Source organism: Colobus angolensis, unplaced genomic scaffold, assembly GCF_000951035.1.
Source record: "Colobus angolensis palliatus isolate OR3802 unplaced genomic scaffold, Cang.pa_1.0 Scaffold492, whole genome shotgun sequence".
NCBI lineage: Eukaryota > Metazoa > Chordata > Mammalia > Primates > Cercopithecidae > Colobus > Colobus angolensis.
In genome coordinates this window covers 1,301,618-1,323,734 of record NW_012118399.1, presented here as the reverse complement: position 1 = coordinate 1,323,734, position 22,117 = coordinate 1,301,618, and the positions used below count along the sequence as shown (strand labels likewise).

The 22,117-nt window shown below is 36.4% G+C and overlaps 1 protein-coding gene across 3 annotated transcripts in view; it reads right to left on the bottom strand.

Annotated features, from left to right (window-relative positions):
• The window catches only part of CERKL (ceramide kinase-like), a 119,193-nt gene that overhangs the window by 45,469 nt on the left and 51,607 nt on the right, over positions 1-22,117 (bottom strand). For all 3 annotated transcript variants that reach the window (XM_011959428.1, XM_011959429.1, XM_011959430.1), the window contains exon 2: positions 19,619-19,861. In XM_011959428.1, the coding sequence (XP_011814818.1) occupies positions 19,619-19,861 (243 nt within the window). The remainder of the gene's footprint in view (positions 1-19,618; positions 19,862-22,117) is intronic.

Sequence of the window (22,117 nt, the reverse complement as noted above, 5' to 3'; positions counted from 1 at the left end):
AAATGAATCCAAAGCATGTCTCACCATCTCTCCCACTCCCAACCTAATTTAAGTCACCATCTTTTGCCTGGATTAATCCATTTTCCATTTAACCTGTCTCCTGCTTTCCTGTTTCAATTATTCCATCCACTCATATAGAACACTCCCTACACTGAGTGGCCACATATCCATTTTAAAAGGAAGTTATGTTACTTTTCTCTTAAAATCCCCAAATAGCTCCTGTTTTTTTTTTTTGTTGTTTGTTTGTTGTTGTTTTGTTTTGTTTTGTTTTTCAGAATAAAAGTAAAAACTCATACAAAGCTAGTAAGGCCCTTCATGACCCACCCTCAGCCACATTTGTGACCTACTCTTTCCCCTGCTGACTCCACTTGAACATGACTTTCTTGCTCAATTCTTTGCACTTTTTGTTCCCTCTGCCTGGACCATGTTTTCCTTCATATATCTATACGGCTGTCTTTCCCCATTACTTCCAGCTTTCTTCAAAAACTCCACAATCAATGAAGCCTTCCTTGCCCACTCTGTACAGAAGAGGAAATATTTTCATCTCATTGCCTGGTAGTACATACCATCACTTGACATAATAGAAATGTATTTATTTGATTTTTTTGAAATCCCTCTCTACCACTAGGATTTAAACTCCTTGAGGTCAAGAACTTCGTGATTCTGCTCTCTGCTATGTGTACTGGTTCCTAGAATAGTGTCTGGCACTCAGTAGATGCCCAATAAATACACATATATAATATTCTTTTAAAAACCCCAGACTAAAAAATAAATTACAAAGCTGCAATTTCAATTGCACTAAAGAAAATAGAAGCGCAACACTGCAAAACAATCTTTTAAGCAAAAAGCTTCTCTTTAAATTGCTGTTTTATAAAGTAAGTATAAAATTACAACTATTTCTATTAATTCCTACAAGACAAAAAGCCTAAGGTAAATACTTAAAAAAGAACCAGAGTTATCAAACGTAAGTTTCCTGATAGATATCTAGATCCCTTTAGAAAAAATATTTCGCATGAAAAAAAACAAGCAACGTCGTCGTCTTACTACTGCCAAGTTAAGTTTTAAAAACAAAAAAGTAATTCAATCCCTATCTCATACCTACTCCTTATATCTGCAAACTTAAAGTCACTAGAAAAATCATATTTGAGAGCTGGTAAAAATCTTTTCTAAATTAAAACCCTAAATTAATAGCAGTATTAAAAACAAATACCGACCCTTTTGCTCAGAACTTAAATCAGTTTGCCTTCCAGAAGCAAATCATCAATTATAATAAAAATCAGAGAGTGGACCTGAAAGCAGCAGCCTGTATGACACTAGTTTGTTTTGAAAAGCAAGTCCTTTGCTTTATCCTAGGCTTGGACTCAGGGTGCTGTTCCTCAGCCCCATCGGGACATGGAGCTTCATCATCTCACAAGAGAAAGGAAAACGCAAAAAAGCAGGTGGCCCAGGGGATGGCAACCAGTAAGGAAAGATGAAGCCAAGACAAAATCCATCCTCTGAAACTGCCAAATGATGCAGTAAACCTATCTGCCATGAAAGGAACTATAACAATAAGAAGACTTTAGTAACTAGGTTAGGAAGGTAAGAAGAAAAAAAAAACAAAGAAAAAAAACTTTAGATTGTAAGAAAACTGATAAAAAGGGAACAGCTTAATTTTTTTTCGTGAGAAAATAGATGCACATCCTAACCCTCTTGACTAAACGATTGACATTTTTAGGTGACCTAGAAATATAGTATAATGTAAGGACTTATGTAAAGTCACTAGGTACAAAAAACTCTCTGGAAAACATTTTTAAAATGCTCCAAAACAAGGCAACAGGTAGTCAGGACCTTGCTCTGCTCTCAATTATGACAAACTGTTTAATATGAAAGCTATATTGAGACACCTAAATCCCCTAAACTCCTTGAAAAAAAAAAAAAAGATGAATTTCAAAGTGGTAATTATCATTTATTCATAACTTGACAAAAGTGTAATCATCCCACAAGTAGATAATCCAAGATTAAAATACAGGTATAATTCAACATTAATATGCAACTGACTTGGTTCTCAGTCCTTTGGTAACTTCCCAATTCATACTCTAGAGTATAGACCTTTTTAGCACGCCAGTTTGCAATGAACCAGCAATGTAAAACAGAATGGCCAACTGTTCCTCTGTTGGTAACAAATGTGCTAATATATACTAGTTAAAACTTGATCTATCAGTGAGTCAATGAACCATGAAGGGTGGGGGTTAATCAGGGTGTTCTCCAAACAAAGGCTCATGAGAGCGGCAGGGACGCCACTCCCAGACTCACATCTGTGCTGTTTCGAGTGCAGCACGATGGGAATGGCATGGTGTTCATCAAAGTTAAGAGCCCAGAACCTTGTCATACTCTTGTGTATATTCACCACTATTTTACACAGAAAAGCAACCAAGTTGTTGCAAAGATAAAACCCAAACACAGGAAATAGAAACCTCAGTTAACCACAAGTCTCAGGAGCTATTAATATTAAACTATGCCCAGTTAATGTGTAACAGTGATGGTAAAAGCCTTTCCTACATAAGATTTGACAACTTTCCAGTAGAAGTCTGAGTTAGAGATATTTTATATTGGCAATTTATATTAAAATGCATCAATTTCACCTTATTATCCACAAAAGCTTATCGATGCAGATCTTTACATATACAGATGAAAATAATTTTAATGCCGTAAATCAAAGTAAAAACAAAGCCATGTAACTTCTAAATTTACATGCAGCCGAGCAATGTAAACATATCTCTATTTCTAATAGCTAAAACTGATTGAACAGTAATTAGTAGAAAGAATCACCTGCTGCCGGAATAATCACCTCAATACTTCAGAATTTAAATGATAAAAGAGCTAAGGCTATTTAAATAGACAGCAAGAGAACAGCGAAGAAAGAAGGAAGAAAAATTCAGCCAAACGTGTCATCCATATATCTTTATCATTTTTTATCCTGATATGATGAATTTTTACTCATTTTAGAAGATGCTATAGAGTAGAGCTATTTAACTATATCACTTTTCCTAATTAAAAATCCAGACTGAAAAGAGATATATGTAACTGACTTTAGGAATTTATTTTCCCTATTCTACATAGAAGTCAACCACAAAATTCGTTAAAATAATTAGCATTTAAATATAATTAACCTCATAAAAAATCCAGTTCAAGTGAGATAATTGTACATTTAATCCTTCAGGAACTAGAAAATTACAAAAATATTAGAGAATACTTTTATGAATATGTTTTACCTTAATGATTTTATCAGTTAAAAAGCTTTTTCAAAGTATCATTTCTGGATCATATGTAAGTAATTAGGTACGGCTTTTTAGAAAAATTTTTAGTTATTTGCAGGGCCTTCAAAAAAATACATTTTAGCATTCCAAGAACATATGTTCCATTATAAAGAGTAGTGAAAAGACTGGTGTACTATATGTTGAAGACCAATTAGAGAGTTTAAAATTTTTAATTGAAAATAAACTATATATTTATCATGTACATCATGTTGTTTTGAAATATATATACTTTATGAAATGGCTAAATTGAGCCAATGTACATATGCATTATCTCACACACTTATCATTTTGTGGTATGAACAGAAAATCTACTCTTAACAATTTTCAAATATACTTTAACTATAGTCACCATGGTATACAATAGACCTCTTGAATTTCTTCCTCCTATCTAACTGAAATCTTGTATCCTGTGACCAACATCTCCTTGATCCCTCAGCCTATCACATACCCCTGGTCACTACCATTCTATTCCATTTCCATTCCATTCCATTTTCCATTCTATTCCATTCCATTCTATTCCATTTCCATTAGTTCAACTTTTTAAAATTCCACATATAAGAAAAGTCATGTGGTATTTTGGTGCCTGACTTATTACACTCAGCTAACAACCTCCAGGTTCAGCCTTCTCTTCAAAGGCTGAATGGTATCCCATTGTGAATACACACCACATTTTCTTTATCACTTGTCCATTGATATATACTTAGATTGATTCCTTATCTTGGCTATTGGGAATAATGCTGCAATAATCATTAAAATACAGATCTCTTCAATATACTGATTTCATTTCCTTTGGATATATTCCCAGTAGTAGAATTGCTGGATCATATGGTAGTTCTACTTTTAACCGTTTCAGGAACCTCCATTCTCTTTTCCATCATGGCTATACTAATTTACACTGTCACTAATAGTGTGCCAGAGTTCCTTTTTCTCCACACCTCATCAATACTTATCTTTTGTCTTTCTGATAACAGCCATTCTAACAAGTGTGAGGTGGCATCCCATTGTGGTTTTAATTTGCATTTCCCTGATGGTTAGTGACGTTGAGCATTTTTCCATGTTGTCTATTGGTATGTCTTCTTTAGAGAAATGTCTATTCAGACCCTTTGCTCATTTTTTATTCATGTTATTTGTTTTCTTGCTATTGAGTTGTTGCAGTTCTTTATATACTTTGGATATTAACCCTCTGTCAGATGTGTAACTTAGAAGTATTTTCTCCCATTCCATAGGTTGCCTCTTCACTCAGCTGTTTCCTTTGCTGTGCAGAGCTTTTGGGTTTGATGTAATCCTATGTACCTATTTTTGCTTTTGTTGTCTGTTCTTTTAAGTTCACATCTTAAAAATGATTGCCAGATTTCAACATAAATATTTCTATTTGTGTATCCTTTCTTGCATGTTAAGAACTGTGGCTCCCAACAACAAGGCATCTGCCCATTTGCCCAATCGTATGATGTATAAAAACCAGTTTCAGAAAAGTGGCAGCCAAACCACTAAGAAAAATAAACTTGCTGAAATGAGTTCAAGATCCACTCTTTTTTTGGACCCCTAGACTGAAAGTATATATTTCTTTTTTTTTTTTTTTTTTTTTTCGCTCTGTCGCCCAGGCTGGAGTGCAGTGGCCGGATCTCAGCTCACTGCAAGCTCTGCCTCCCGGGTTCATGCCATTCTCCTGCCTCAGCCTCCCAAGTAGCTGGGCCTACAGGCGCCCGCCACCTCGCCTGGCTAGTTTTTTTTTTTTGTATTTTTTAGTAGAGATGGGGTTTCACCATGTTAGCCAGGGTGGTCTCAATCTCCTGACCTCGTGATCCGCCCGTCTCGGCCTCCGAAAGTACTGGGATTACAGGCTTGAGCCACCGCGCCCTGCCCAAAAGTATATATTTCAAGTATTGTGTTCAAAAGTTACTTGGGTTAGCTTTTTCCACTTTTCGTATATTGCCAGACCAATGGCTTGAGGTATTCAATGGCATGAAGCTTTCCACCTGCATTCTCTTTCTAGGAGGAAGGAATACATAAATAGAAATATTTATATTTAAGTCTTTAATTCATTTTGTTCCAGTCTATCTGGGACAAAGATGGACTTTTTAATAACTTTTTTTTGAACAACTGGATAATAACTATTTGGAAAAAGATAGGATCAATACCTTCTACCATACACAAAATAAACTCCAAATGGACTAGAGATCTAAAGTTCAACTATACAAGTACTAGAAGAAAACACGGGTGAATTTATCTATAAGTTGAGCGTAAAGAAAGTCTTACTAAAATGCAAAAGCCAGAGGCAATAAGGAAAAAGTGTGTAAATTTAACTTCATAAAAGGTATGTATGTATTTAGAGAAATGGTCTCACTCTGTTGCCTAGGCTGGAGTGCAATGGCACCATCACTGCTCACTGCAGCCTTGACCTCCCCAGGCTCATATGATCCGCCTGAGCAACTGCGACTACTGGTGTATGCTACCACACCCAGCTAATTTTTGTTTTTTTAGAGATGGGGTTTTCCCATGTTGCCCAGGCTGGTCTCTAGTTCCTTGGCTCACATGATCCAGCCACCTTGACCTCCCAAAGTGCTGAGATTATAGGGATGAGCCACTGCACCTGGCCCATAATGGTTTTGTTTATATATTAATTGAATTTTGAGACAGAGTCTCACTCTGTTGCCCACTCTGGAGTGCAGTGGCATGATCTTGACTCATTGCAACCTCCACCCGCTGGGTTCAAGTGATTCTCATGCCTCAGCCTCCTGAGTAGCTGGGATTACAAGCATGTGCCACCAAGCCCAGCTAATTTTTTTCTATTTTTAGTAGAGACAGGGTTTCACTGTGTTGGCCAAGCTGGTCTCGAACTTCTGGCCTTAAATGATCTGCCCACCTCAGCTTTTCAAAGTGCTAGAATTACAGGTGTGAGCCACTGCACCTGGGCCCATAAAAGGTTTTAATTTAAAAACTTTGCATGAAAATAATTCATTATAAGAGAAAAGTTATATATTGGGAGAAAAATATGTGTAACATATCAAATAAAGCAGATAATATTCCTGAAATATAAAGAACTTGTAAGAATTGAGGAGGAAAAAGACCAGAAGTATTATGGAATATGGGAAAATAATATGCAAGACAACTCACAAGATATTAAGAATAGCCCTGAGACTAGCTGAACATGAAAAGATGCTCAACTTTAATGTAAATTAAAACTATATTGATATACCATTGTTTACCCATCACATTGGAAAAATTCTAAAACATAGAAGTACATAAAACGTACAATCTGTTGGTGAGGCTTTGAAGAAATGGGCATTTTTATACGTTGCTGGTAAATATAAAAAAATGGTATAAACCCCATGGAAAGGAATTTATCAATATCTAACAAAACTACACATGTGCTTAACCTTTAACCCAGAAATCCTCATCTAGAAGTTTACCAAGATACAATACGCACAAAGTTTTCCGCAGCATTATTAGTAATTGCAGATACTAGAAACGCCAAAATGTCCACACATGGGGGAGTAAATAAAATATAGTACAGACAACACAATGAAGTCTTATACAGCTATTAAAAAATATAAGGAAGCTCTCTGTAACATGATATGGAGTGATTTCCAGTATACACTGTTAAGTTTAAAAGGAAAGTGGCAAAGTATATACTGCATGTTACCTTTTGTGTAAAAAAAATATAAAAATTGTAAAAACATACATATATATGGTAACTTTTCAAAAAGGAGTATAAGATAAACCAGAAACCAGCACACTGGTTACCTATAAGGGGTAAGAGAGATGAGGTGGAAATGATACAGGAAGGAGTGTTTTCTTCTTTTGGGGACATGTTAATGTCCTACATATTAAATATATATAATGAAATTAATGAAGATAGAAAAAAACAAACTGAATATGGAAACAAAGCCAACTGTATTTCAAGTAAATATTACTATTACAAAAGGTGGAAAAAGCTAACCCAAGTAACTTTTGAGCACAATATTGAAATACATACTTTCAGTCTAGAGGTCCAAAAGAAGAGCTGCCAATAAATCCTGAACTCATTTCAGCAAGTTTATTTTTCTTAGTGGTTTGGCTGCCACTTTTCTGAAACTAGTTTTTATACATCATACGATTGGGCAAACGGGTAGGTTGGGAGCCACAGTTCCTAATATGGAAAAAAGGACACACAAAGAGAAAGGAGGGACACAGGGAAGGGGAAGAACCTTGTAGGATTGAACAGATCCTAGCAAGATCAATATAAACTCATGATTTCTAATAAATATGTCCTAACTCCGTCGGCTGCAAGAGTCTACAAGTTATGACCTCCTAATCACTAGGAGTATATTCAGCTCCCAGATCTTGGTTTCCCAGTACTGTTCCCCACCAAAAGGAACCAGTGTTTCTTAGAGAAATGGCTGATTCCTGGGCCGGGACAAAGAAGGTGTGAGATAAACCTAGAATATTCTCTTGTGCCAAAAAGTGAGGAAATGTTGCCAAATTGATGGAAACAGGTTGAAAAACCACATTAGAGAGTTTTAAGGAGCTTCTTAAAATGTTTCACCTCTATACCTCAAAGGAAACTCAATTTCAACTTGTGTAAAGGGAAGACTTATCTTTCTCCCTCCCTACACCTTCTCCTTTATTTCAGTTCCAAGCACTTACATCCACCAGTACAAGAAATTTGAATCATCTTTCTCATTCTCTCTCTAGACTCAGCTGATTTAATGTTATAAACATTTTAAATTTTTCTCTCATCTCCTGGGTCTGACAACTCTAAAATTGCCAGATCAATTTCAACTGTTACTTACAGACATGTTAGCAACATGAGAATGTTATCAACTGTATAATTAATATGAGCAAAGCATATTGGTTTAACAAAAAGTCAAATATAGAATATTTTGGAACCAGCCCTCAAACATATAGAACACAGATTACATAAGTATTAACTGTAAAATATTTTATTGGCACCTATCACTTTTTGAGTATTTATATATTTGATGCCTAGTTACATATACAACCAAGGTAGGCATCATAAGGATAGCACAATCTGAATGGCATATCAAAGACAGCAACTAATAGACTTCACTGGATTTAAAATTAGATTCTCTTTGCAGCAACACTACAAGCTATGGAGTATGCCTCCTAACTTTTCAAGTGTCAGGAGAGCATGGTGGGCTAAGAACATGGACAGTGGGGACAGACTGCCTGGGTCTGAATCCCAATTCCACAACTTCATAGCTGCGCAACCTTATCTGTAAAATGTAATAATAGTTTCTTGTCTCAGGGATGTTGTGAAAATTAACATCTGTTGGTAACATGAAACACAGTACATTCCATGACACACCAAGAAATCATGATGATGATGGTGATAATGATGAATTCTATTAGTATAATGCCACTCTCTCTCACCCTCTCCTCTGGAAAGACAGTGCTTAATCTTGGTCTCAAAGGGCTAAAGAGTTTGGGGCTATGGATTCTATAGAAGCTCAACACATAGCTGGAGAGCTATACAATAATAGTAAGAGTTACCCTTTATTGAGTATCTGCTGCTTTGCATACATTACATATTTAAGCAAGATTGGCATTATCAACTTCACTTTACAGATAGGAGACCATAGAAGACATAAAGATCCCAAGTAAGTGGTAAAGCTAGGAACCAAACCCAGATTATCCACATAAAAATTCTATCAGTCACAATGACTAATTGATTAATCTGAATAATGTATTTTCCATTCAAGTATAAGGAGATAACTAGAGGACCCATCCATGCTATCTAGTGTGATCATCCTTCCCATCTATCTGGTGGGACAAGGATAAGTAAGTCACCTCATTTCTCACAGATTTACTAATATCTGTGATAAACAGTTTAAAGAGCTTCAAAATAAATATTTGTGGAGTTAGGACTTGAAAGTCTTTTGATTCTGTATGTACTACAAAATGAAATTTTTTATTTTTGATAAGATAGACAATTCAAAAGTATATAAAGAATTACGTTATTTCCTTTTGGAAAAAAATAAAACTAAAACACCAATGGTAAAAGTTGGGCATTAGACTGTCTGGAGCCTACCTATTCTGCTCCGAACTTGGAGAATAGGAAAGTTCTGTTCCCTTAGGTTTCAGAGGACCCTCTCTTTTGCCAATATCAAGGGTTCACAACTAGATGGCTTTCCTTGCTAACCAAATATATCAGTTTCTCATCTACAAGTCCTTCAACCTGCATAGCCCATTGATGAACTCCTTTCCAGTATTATGACATTTTTAATATACTTGACAATAATATACTTAGTCCCAAATCAAATATACAGCATAGTCAGTTATACCCTGCCTTTCAAGTAAACACTACTCTAACCAAAAACAAACAAACAAACAAACAAAAAACACCAGTGTGTGTTTTTGAATTAGAAAACCTGGATAGGAATCTTGTTCTACCACTTTCTAAGCACTCGACCCAAAGCAAGTCAACCAATCTCTCAGAGTTCTGATGCCTTAGCCATCTGTGAGGATTAAAAAATATTGACCACAATAAAAGTGTTGTGATAAGGATTAAATGAGTTGGTTTATAACAGAAGCAACTAGAATAATGCCTACCACATAACAGATAAGCAGCATACTCAGTTCACCAACATTTACTGAGCTAGGCACTGTGCCAAGTGTTAGAAATTTTTAAAAAAATTATTGAACACTTCTTATATGTGAAACTCTGTTTCAAGTACTTAATAATCTCTGTGCTAAGAAGAGTTACAGTCTTCTTACAGTAAAAGTATCCCCTTTGTGAGCCCACAATTAGCATTAAGTGATGATGTTTTCTATCAGAGTATCAGCAGTGCCAGGAACATATAAAAGAGTAAGTGCCTGGTTTGCTCAGGTACAGTTAGTTTTGCAGAGGATCACCTGGCTTGTATCAGACTTTGAACTTCAAACTAGGTTTCGCTGGGCAAACAAGAGATGAGGGGCATTCTAGACACAGGGAAGTCCTAGCTCTGTCACTTAATTAGCAAGTGGGAAGGCACTGACATACAAGAGAACACAGTTTGGCATTAGATGCTATGAAGGGTCCAGGAACCTGACCACACACACTTTTGCCTATCTCTGCTCTTTCCACTGAAAAAATAACAAAGGTGTGAAACTAGTAAAAAACAGAAAATGAACATCTTTCAAAATATATAATTTTACACCAAATGTATTTTTTCAAAAAATATAGTTAAAAAAAAAAAGGTGCCTTTGCTTTAAAGATGATAGACAAGGAGAAAAAAATGGTTGATTTGAAAACTATTACCAGAATGCTTCAGCATATAGCCACTGCAAATATCCAACTACCTGCCTCAAACAACAAATATATTCATACACAATTATAATAAAATTCCTGGAGTTACATATAATATTTGTATAAATACCACACAATTTTATTATCATTAATGATAGTCTAATGAATGCTAGGGGGCTTAATGATTTGTCGCCTAATTTAAAATATTGTGTATTTCCTATTTATTCATACTGTGAGAGTAGAACTTTATTACTTTTTACACCATTTACTTTCAGTGACAAAAGTTATTAAGTGACAATCCATTATAGTCTCATCTAAGGATTGAGTCAATGTTTTATCTAATTCTGTAGATTTACAGAATTTGTGTTTTGCTTAGGAAATCCTGCTAAACATAAAGTCTGGTAATCTGTCATAAACCAGTATGTTTATATGTGTTTTTAAAATTCCTTTAGGTTAACAAAAAGAAATATCTGCCCTTTTTTTTTTTTTTCATAGTGCACACCCAATTCAGTCCAAGGCATTTGAGAAATCTCAATAATAGTGACAGTCATGAGGAAACATTTTTAAATATTGAGAAATTATTAACACTGACCCTAAAGGTTGCCTGCTTCAAGAGTTTGGAGTTCTGAATCATCATGTTTAGAAAAGAACACTAGAGAGGGACAATTTTCAAACAAGATGATATGGATACTTTCTAATAGGTGTCTGAAGTCCTTGTTTTTACAGTAGAGTCTAAATCTAATATAAATCTAAATATAGTAAATAAAGTATACTTAATAGGTATTGTAGAGTAACTGGTGACCTGCTGGAATGACACATCAGTTAACGGTTCCTGCTCCAGATTCAGACAGGTACAGATTTGTTCCCAGCTCCCTCTACCACCTACCAGTTGTTTAACCTTGTTAACTGATTTTTACATTATTTAAGCCTTAGTTTTTTCATTTATAAAGAGATGATTTTTGATAATAATAAAATTCACTTAATTATACTATTTTCTAAATCATGCATTGTTTTCATTCTTCAAACCTCACAGCAAAACTCATAAAATAATTTTATTTCCCTTCTTACATGAAAACATATTTGTAGTTCTTGATGCTATTATTATGAAGATTTAATGAGATAATTCATAAAAGTTGCTAGCAAAAAAAGGGTACATACTAAATGCTTAATAAACGTCAGCTATTATCATTAGGATTTAAATTTTATAATAATGACTTCAGTAAAGGAAGAAATGTTAACTTATTTAACAGCATGAAAACTTAATTCAACATTTTACTGAAAATATTTAGAGAATCTTCAGTTAGCATTTTGAATATAATCACATAATAAGATCTGACAAAGTTTATCTAAATTGTTTTCCCAAAGAAGTTTTGTTATACAAAATACAGTGAAAAGGGTTTCATCCTAGCAAAAGAATTTGAAATATATCAGAAATAAGATGACAATGAATGTACTACTTAACTGCTGTTCTCAAGATACTCTGTCAATGACTAAAGCAGAAATACAATTTTCTTGTGTAAGACACCAATTCCTTGTTTTTAGTATAATTATGACCAATTACATGTAAAAATATATCGCTCCCTTAGAATAAAAATGCCACCAGGGCCCGTGAGAAGCCCTGGGGAAGACTGTCTGATGTTACTTATCCCAAGTATAAATAGAATGAATCATTTCTGAAGAGCTAATTGCTTTCAGCTGAAAGGGTAGAGGTTGTGAGCTAGGGCTGTTGATGGACAAAGAGAAACATTGCAGGAACCTTTGCCATGTCTGTCAACCTTTTCCAAGGATCCCATAAACCAGTCATACAGTAAAACTCTTGGAAAATAAGTGAGAACTTTACATGAATCAGGAATGGGTATTGGTTAACTTTTAACAATATTTAATAAGAATATAGCATGTTCTGTCACCTATAATTAATCCCTGGAAAGATTTCTTTGGTTAAGTGTGGCATTCAGGGTTCTACATAAGTTCATTCAATCAAACTGCGCTGCTGAGATCTTGGCTATCCATGGTTCTTGGTCCTGGCAACATATTAGAATCCCTGGAGAGACTTTTAAAGAAAGCCCATGCCTGGAACCCACCCAGACCTGTTTTATCAGAACCTCTCAATCCTCAGACTCAGGAATAAGTCCTAAGAAGGATGAAATTCTAAGAAGTGATATTCATGTGTACATGTGTCATAACATAAATGCTATCCTTTTTTGATAGCACCCTATTTATGCTTTCAATTTCTCTTTTTTTGATCATTTTTAACATACTTATGTGACATTCTCTGCTTGCTTTATTATGTGGAGGTCTTGGCAGTCTAATGATAGTTTGTTATGTCTGCAGACTCCTACAATGAATTTTTCCCACCACTACTTACAAGAGTAGAAAGGGTTCAAATGTCAAACTAACATGCTCTCGGTCCAAGATAAATAGTAGTTTTTCCTATGCTTTTATTAAGCAAATTTTACGTAATAATTATGTTTTCATACATTTACATTTTCAGTTACAATTTTGATAAAACTAGGAGTTTGGTTTAAAAAGATTTTCTTTTGTTAACAATCCTTTGAAGAGTTAAGCAGTGTCACTAGTTTTTCAGAATTTAATACAAACTAGTTTTTTTCTTTTTCTTTTTTCTAGCATGGCTGACCACAGACCTTGGATGCCAATTCTTCTTAGAAAGAAGATCAAAGTTACTGTCAAATGGACAAGTTTCTAATGGAAAACTGGGGAGAGAGAGCCAGGACCTTTTGGAGTGCCCATGGGAAGAAGCTGGGGTGCAGAAAGGAAAAGCAGCTAGAGTCTGGCAGAGATCAATCCCCAAAGAACTCAGGGCCCCACCCTTATGACCCAGGGCAATGTTATTGGTGGCAATTTGGGAATTTCCCAGGGAGAGAGAACTGGGTGGCCAGCTCCTGCAGGTGTTCCCATACTCCCCTCAGACCCAAACTGAGATGGTGGTCACCATATTGCTTGTGCACCAGTGATGGGCCTCTGCTTTGCCCAGGGATTCTCCACCCTTGAATCTCTGTAGCACCAGATCCCCTGCAAACAAACCCCATAACCTGTTCTGACTTTGAAAAACTCAGGGTGCAAGCTCCCAGGGTGCTGTGGAACCTCTGAAGATCTAACCCCCAGTGCAGGTCACCTATAAGGGAGAGGGGCACAACTTGCCAAAACCCCTTTGGGACAAAGGAAAGGTGGGCACAGTGCCAATCGCTAAAGGGGACACCACCATGTCAAGGAATGGATATGGAGAAGGGGTCATCTCTGGCAATACCCTCCCACCCCCTACACTGCTGAAGATGCAGCAGTGGTCCTTCCCATTGGGGGCCAGCACAGATACTTGAAAAAAGAGTTTTTCATGTTTTTCAAGATGGCTCCACCCCTGCTGAAAGTGTGCCAATGCCACTTAGGCTTACATAAAGGGTGGGGCCCAACTCCCCATCCCTACACAGAGCAGCAGTGTCCCAGCAATGGAGGACATACAAGTCATGGAGTTGCCTGCCCTAGACTGGGGGAAGAGGCTCTGCCCCAAGACCATTTTGGTGGTTGCCTTCAGAGGGGCATATGCATAACCTACAGTCACGCTACAGCTGGGAACCAAAGGACAAAATCTTTATGAACTGAAGGTCATGAGCCCTGTGATGGGGTATGATAGAAAAGCAGATCGCATTCCTGCCAGCACTGGATGAGGAGCTAGTGCACCTCCCCCTGCCCCCCAACCAGCGACCCCAAAGGCCTCAGCACATACCAATGCAATCTCTTCCTGCCACTCCCTTGTCAGGACAGGTGCTTCTACTGGACATCAGCCTAACTGAGGGCAAGCTGCCTCTTATTTTTTAAGTGCCACCTACTGTATTGCAGCCTGAACTGTACTATCAAATAAAAAGCCCGCTACCAGAAAGGCTTAGTGCTACTCCACAAAATAAGCTTCCTGAGACTTCTGCACCCTCAGCCCCACAAGGGGCTATGTGGATATTGGATATGTGTGTCAGCTCACATATCCAATACATTGCTACAACAAGCAGCATCTAAGAAAGCTACCTCACCCATGGAATCCATAAAGAGCCTTGGCCCCCTGAAAGCACCCAGAAACAAAGTCGAATGATCACACACAACATACACCATAGTCGTACCCTCAAGGGAAAAAACAAATGTTTAAGTCCCATCCAACCAATAGGAAATTCAAAAATAAGAAGCAACAGCTCCCTTAGATACGAAGGAATCAATCCAAGAACTCCAATACTACAAAAAAAAGTGTCTTCATACCTCTAAAGAACTATACTAGCTCTATAGCAATGGATCCTAACCAAGTTGAAAACTTTGAAATGACAGATTAAAAAAACAAAATATGTACTGCAAGGAAACTCAGTGAGATCCAAGAGAAATTTAAAATCCATCTCAAATAAACCAGAAAACAGTGCAGGATATGAAACATGAGATAGCCATATTAATATAAAACCAAATAGAACTTTTGAAATTGAAAAACTCACTAAAGGGAACATCAAAATACACTTGGAAGCAGGCTAGGCATGGTACCTCACACCTGTAATCACAGCACTTTGGGAGGCCAAGGTGGGTGAATCACCTGAGTTCAGGAGTTCGAGACGAGCCCAGACAACATGGCAAAACCTTGTCTCTACTAAAAATACAAAAATTAGCCAAGTGTGGTGGCATGCACCTGTAATCCCAGCTACTCCAGAAGGTGAGGCAGGAGAATCACTTGAATCCGGGAAGCAGAGATTGCAGTGAGTCCAGATCATGCCACTACACTCCAGCCTGGACAACAGAGTGAGACTTCATCTCAAAAAAAAAAAAACAAACAAAGACAAAAAATAACATTTGGAAGCTTTAATAATAAACTACACCAAGCAGAAGACAAGATTTCAGAGCTTGAATACCAGCCTTTTAAATTAACCCAGTTACACAAAAAGAAAGAATCTGAAAAATGAGCAAAGCCTTTGAGAAATATGGGATTATGTAAAGCAACCAAACCTATGACTTATTGGTATTCTTGATGAAGAAGAGGAAGAAGTAAGCAAACTGGAAAACATATTTGAGGCAATAATTCAGGAAAACTTCCCTAATCTTGCTAGAGAGGTTGACATCCAGATGCAAGAAATTCAAAAAACACCTGCAAGATACAAGATGACCATCCCCAAGGAATATAGGCCATCAGACTATGCAAGGTCAACACCAAAGAAAAAATCTGAAAGGCATCTAAAGAAAAGGGCCAAATTACCTACAAAGCAAATCCCATCAGACTAATAGATGACTTCTCAGCAGAAACCTTATAAGCAAGAGAGATCAGGGGCCTATTTTTAGCCTCCTTAAAGAAAAAAAAAATCCAGCCAAGAATTTCATAATCTGCCAAACTAAGCTTCATAAATGAAGGAGAAATAAAGTCTTTCCCAGGCAAGCAAACACTAAGGGAATTTGTCACCACACTTGCCATACAAGAAATACTCAAAGGAGTTCTAAACATGGAAACCAAAAAATAATACTTGCTACCATATAAGCACACAAAAATACAAAGTTCAGGTATCTTATAGAGCAATTATGCAATTGAGACTAGAAAGCAACTACCTAACAATACTCAAATATCAAATGTATAGGAACAAAACCTCAAATATCAATATTAACCTAGAACATAAATGGCCTAAACACTCCACTTAAAGGACACAGAGAGGCAAATTAGATTTTTTAAATGACCCAACCTTCTGCTGAATTCAAGAGACTCATCTCACATGTAATGACAACCACGGGCTCAAAGTGAAGGGATGAAGAAAGATCTAGCATGCAAATAGAAAATTTAAAAAGAACAGATGTTACTACACTTGTATGAGAAGAAACAGACGTTAAACCAACAACATCAAAAACAGACAAAGGAGGGCATTATATAATGATAAAGGGTTCAATTCAACCAGAAAATGTAACTATCCTACATAAATATGCACTCAGTGTCGGAGCACCCAGGTTCATAAAACAAATACTACTAGACCTACAGAAAAAGATAGCTATACAAGAATAGTGGGGGACTTCAACACCCCACTGACAGCACTAGACAGATCACCACAGCAGAAAACTAACAAAGGTATACTCTAGACTTAAATCAGGCTCTTGACCAAATGGACCTGACAGACATCTGCAGAATATTCCACCCAACAACACAGAATATACATTGTTCACATCTGTACATGGAACATTCTCTAAAATTGACCACATAGTCATAAGTCATGTCTCAATAAAATAAAAAAAAATCAAAATCATATCAAGCATTTTCTGAGGTCATGAAATAAAATTAGAAATGAAGAACAAGACGAATTCTCAAAACTATACAGATACATGTAAACTAAACAACTTGCACCTAAATTTTGAATAAACAAAATTAATGCATAAATCAAAAAAAAATTGAAACACAACATACCAAAACCCCTGGGATAGACACTTTAATGAATACCAGAATTACATGGACCTGTAATTGAAAGAAGATTCTTAAAGAAAAAACTTCTTGAGATATTAATTTTAAAAGAGAAGTGCCAGCCAGGTGCGGTAGCTAACGCCTGTAATCCCAGCACTTTGGAAGGCCGAGGCGGGCAGATTGTCTGAGCTCAGGAGTTCAAGACCCTCCTGGCCAACATGGTGAAGCCCCATCTTTACCAAATACAAAAATTAGCCAGGTGTAGTGGCAGGTGCCTGTAATCCCAGCTACTCAGGAGGCTGAGGCAGGGAGAATTGCTCAAACCCAGGAGGCGGAGGTTGCAGTGAGCCAAGATCATGCCACTGCCCTCCAGCCAGGGTGACAGAGTGAGACTCCGTCTCAAAAAAAAATTAAAAATTTTTTAAAAAGTTTAAAAAGTGCCAGTGTAACACAAGAATTGGTAGAGAGCTTTGGAGCCTCAACCATTCATTTGTGTCTGATGAAGATAGCCAAGAACTGTCTTTGTGGGGAGTAGGATAAGGAGTTGGCATCTCCTATAGGCCTCCCTGAGTCCATTTTGGCACAGAGATGGAGCAGTAATGTATCAATCAGTCTTGGTTAGGTTTCTTCACTCTCATTAGAGGATTTTAACAATTTGTATGAGTTGATTTTAAAAGTCAATCTATTTGCATTTAATCAGCAAAATCACTCTGTACTCCAAGATCATGCCAGAGAATGACTCCCTAAGTGCCTCCAGCTCTTATGAAAATCAAAGTTTCGAAAAGTAACATTTTCAGAGGATGGTAGACTAAAGGATATGTAGTTTATTCATCTCTGTAATTTGTCTAGATTTTAACCCTAGATCAAACCAAAACATCACTCATTAAGCTGAATAAATATTTGGACAGTGTTCTTTGTTGTTGTTGTTTTTGCCAAGTCCCTCTACTCCTATAAAATTGCTTTTACTGAATTGAGCTTTGTTGTGATGTCCTCTGCTTCTTACTTTCTCTTGGTTTTATGACTGAGATATATTGAGGAAGTTACCTCAGCCTAGCCCTTCATAAGCTCCATGGGAGAAGAGTTCCTCAGACTTTAAGTGCAAGAAAGAGCTTTGACTCTCTAATTAAATGACATATCCTTATTTTATAGACAAGACCACGCAAGTTTTATGTATATCTGGTCATGTTAATAAATTTACTTCCACTGAAATTATTTTCATTTATATTTTTACTTTTTAAATCACTTGACATAAATTTGAAATAACACTGTAAAGGATTCACTATTAAAGTGTTTTTATTTAATTATACATATTCTCTGTGTTTCCAAAGAGATCAACTCAACTACAGCCTCTGTGGGTTCTTGCCTTCTTGAAATAATCAAGTCTTCTGGGAAGTCCCAAAGTGGGTAGCAGGGAAGCATGAGCCACTCAGTAAGAGGGTCTTCCAATTTTAATGTAATGTCACTTCAGCTCATCTCCCATGAGCAGAACTTTATCGGCTGGCTGCCTTTGATCAACTTGGGTTCTCATGGTTTTCTTGATCAATGATGCTGGAACTGGAAATTTCTAACATCGCTCTGTGACTGCTCTTTGTCTAGCATCCATTTCTATCCTGTGCCATCTAACCCTAAACTGTGCCATCAACTATACAAGTTGCCTCTACTCTGATCTGATAGATGTGGCAAACAAGAAGAAATGAGTTAACAGAAAAACAAGCAAGATTCATAAATCTCAGACCAAAAAAAATCAATCCTAAGATATTTTAACTAGATAACTTTTAGAAATCCAAATTGCATTATATTTGTACTTAGGAATTGCATTATATTTGTACTTATGAATTTTATTTAGTATGCAAAATATGAAAATGTCATTTAGAAATTTCATATACACTGAATTCATTAAGAGATATATCCTAATAAACATGTTCCCTTTTCTCTGGAAATTAACCTTTAGAAAAAGCTACTGTGAAACAGGTAATTCTCAATTACCAGAGTATAAAGCATAGCCTCTTAAGATCATTCAAAAAATTCTTATTTTCAGGCCACAGAGTATATATATACACTTGCCATCAATGTATGAGTGGAAGGAGAATACATTCTTATATAGTTCAAAAGAGACATTAATAGAAAAATAAATATGCTTTTAAAAACAACTCTTAGGTGAACTAAATTATTTAGTATTTTATTTCAGATTATTGAAGCTGCTTCATGAAAACAGTCATTCAAGAGTTACTCCCTAATTCATTCTATGAAGCCAGTATTACCCTGATGCCAAAGTCAAACAGTGTAGAAAAACTACAGAACAATAAGTTTTATGAATATTGATGCAAACATCCTCAACAAAATATTAACAAACCAAATTCAATAGCATCTTTAAAAGATTATACACCATGGCCATGGGGGAGTTATTCCTGTAATGCAAGGATGGTTAAACATATGAAAATCAATTAACATAAGATACCATATTAGCAGGATGTAGGGGAAAATATGATTATCTCAATGAATGTAGAAAAAGTATTTGACAAATTTCAACCCTTTCTCATGACAAAAACACACAAAAACTAGGAACAGAAGGAAAGTACCTCAACATCACTAAAAGTTGTTTTTATTCAAAACATGTCTAGATTAATCATCTCTATCAAGGAAACTGGGCTGATTAAAAAAATTCCCATAAGAAGTACTTACCTGCCAATATTTTCTTGAACTGCCTAAACCATATGTCACAGTGGTCTTCACTTAAATTAATAAGATCAAGTGTAGAATTCTTTAGTTTATTTTGTTCCTTTTTCAAGCAGATGAAGAGTGTGATACCTAATAAAGTACCACTTCTCTGCTGTTTAACAGACCAACGCCGTTTCAGTTTCACAGAGAATATGTCTTTGAGTTCAATAAATTCTTCTTTACATAGCAAGTCATACTTAGAATCACCTGAAAAAAAATTAAAATTTCCAGTTAAAACCATTGTGTCTCATAGAGGTGAACAACAGACACTGGGGCTTACCAGAAGATAGAAAGTGGGTGAAGGGAGAGGATCAAGAAAAATAAGTAACGGGTGGTAGGCTTAATATCTGGGTGATGAAATAATCTGTACAACAAACCCTCATGACACAAATGTACCTATATAACAAACCTGCATATGTACTCCTGAACCTAAAAGTTAAAAAATAAAATGAATTTTTAATTCATTTAATTTTGAATATTCATTTTATTTTGAAAGAAAAAAAATTTGTGCCCGTATCTAAATAATAGTTAAAAACAAAAAAACTTTTCATTTGTAATTTTATGGATTGCCCTTTATGCCAGTCCCTACATGAGAAGGAAAGGGGATGAAAACAAAAATGGGGTTTATTTTGTCAATAATCAGATTAAAAATAGAATGGAAGAGAGACCCTGCCACACAGGCCTACAACATTTAACATCTGAGGATAGTCAATGTATAAAGAATTCCAAGAACATAAACAAAGTGACATTTTAGTAACAAATTGGTTTCACACAAGGAGCTCTTTGGTACTAAGGATAAAGTAAAGTAACAGAAAAAATAGAATTCACTAACAGAAGTGACTTTATGACAAATTGTTGAAGGCATCCTTAACGAAAAGGAAATATACATTCCCATTACAGTAACACACGCAAAGAGGAAGCAGAAGTACTTGCGAGTAGGAAACATTATAAACTCTGTCAATCAAGGAGGAGATAGCACCCTGAATTTATCTGTAATCAGACTTAAAAAAAAAACAGTGGCATAAAATGTTCATGACTTATCTTTAAACCATAGGTCAGAAAATAATTATTGTGGAAAAGACTATTTCAATTGACTCTCAAGGTAGAAGTGTTTTAGACATTAAAAAAAGACTTCCAAAACTTCTGCCTTGGCCAACGTGGGGTAATAAGAAACTAGTTTTACCTTTCACCTAAAACTACAAAAGCACACAAGATATGTAAAACAGTAGTTTTCAGACACTGGACATCAGGTAACACAGGGCAGTGAAGCCAAAGAAGAGGAAAACAAAGTGAACCCTATGACTGCCCCAACCTATTGCCTGCAGAGAGTCTCCAGGTCACAGGGCAGATACGGGAATCCTGGGGGCCTGGTGGTCTCCCTGAGTTAAGGAGAATTGGGGGTTCAGGAAGACTAAGGGAATTAGAGTTCACTGTGCAATTTACTACAGAAGAGAAGCCTGAACAGTGAACACTGTAGATTTGCAGAGGTCCCCTTGAGACTTTAGCTGAAAGTATTGATCAGCAGATGTGCAAAGCCAGGTAAGAACTACTAGAAGAATTAACAGAACAATGCTTAGAGATGACACAGGTGTTCCTACCAGCCGAAGTGGAAAAACATGGAAATTCATATGACATTATGCTAAGTATTCAGAAGAGTATTGGTCCTTAGTGAGCTGACTAAAGACTGCTGTGATTCCACCTAACAAAGCTTAAAAGCAAGCCTCTCAAAAGGATGTCAATTTTTCCAGGTAACTACATCCTAGAACAATGCCAAAAAAATATTTACAGAAATAAAAAAAAAAAAATTCAGCAATTCTGCATGGTAAAATTCACAGTATCACTCATCTAATCCAAAATCACTAGACATCAAAGCAGCAGCAAACATATGAACCAAAATAGGAGAAAAAGTAATCAATAGAAACACATGCAGAAATGACTCGAGTGCTAAAAGTAACAGAAAGCAGAGACCCTCTCTCAGCTTTTTAGCCCTTGAAGTACGAACAATGTTATCCTCCGACTGGAGTGAGGATGTTCATATGCTCACTAAGAAGTTCCTTGCCTGCATTCTCAGGGGCATTTTTGGCCTCTCCCAACTATTCTGCAAGCTATAGTCTGATTGCTCACGAAGTATACATACCACTAAAAACAAAGAAAGAATGGAAGGAATCAAAGAAGACAGAAGGCAAGTAAGAGGAAATTAAAATAAAGGAAGAGTGAGAAAGAAAGAGAGCAAAAGAGAAAAAGACATAAGGAAAGGCAAGACAGAGAGAAGGGGACACACAGAGAGGAGGGGAGACAGGAAGGAAAGAGGGAAAGAAAGTAAAGGAAAAACAGGAAGAAAAGGAAGGAAGGAAGAAAAGGGAGGAAGGGAGGGAGGGAGGGAAGGAGGAAGGGAGGAAGAGAGGAGGGAGGAAGACAGGGAGGGAGGAAGACAGGGAGGAAGACAGGGAGGGAAGGGGAGGG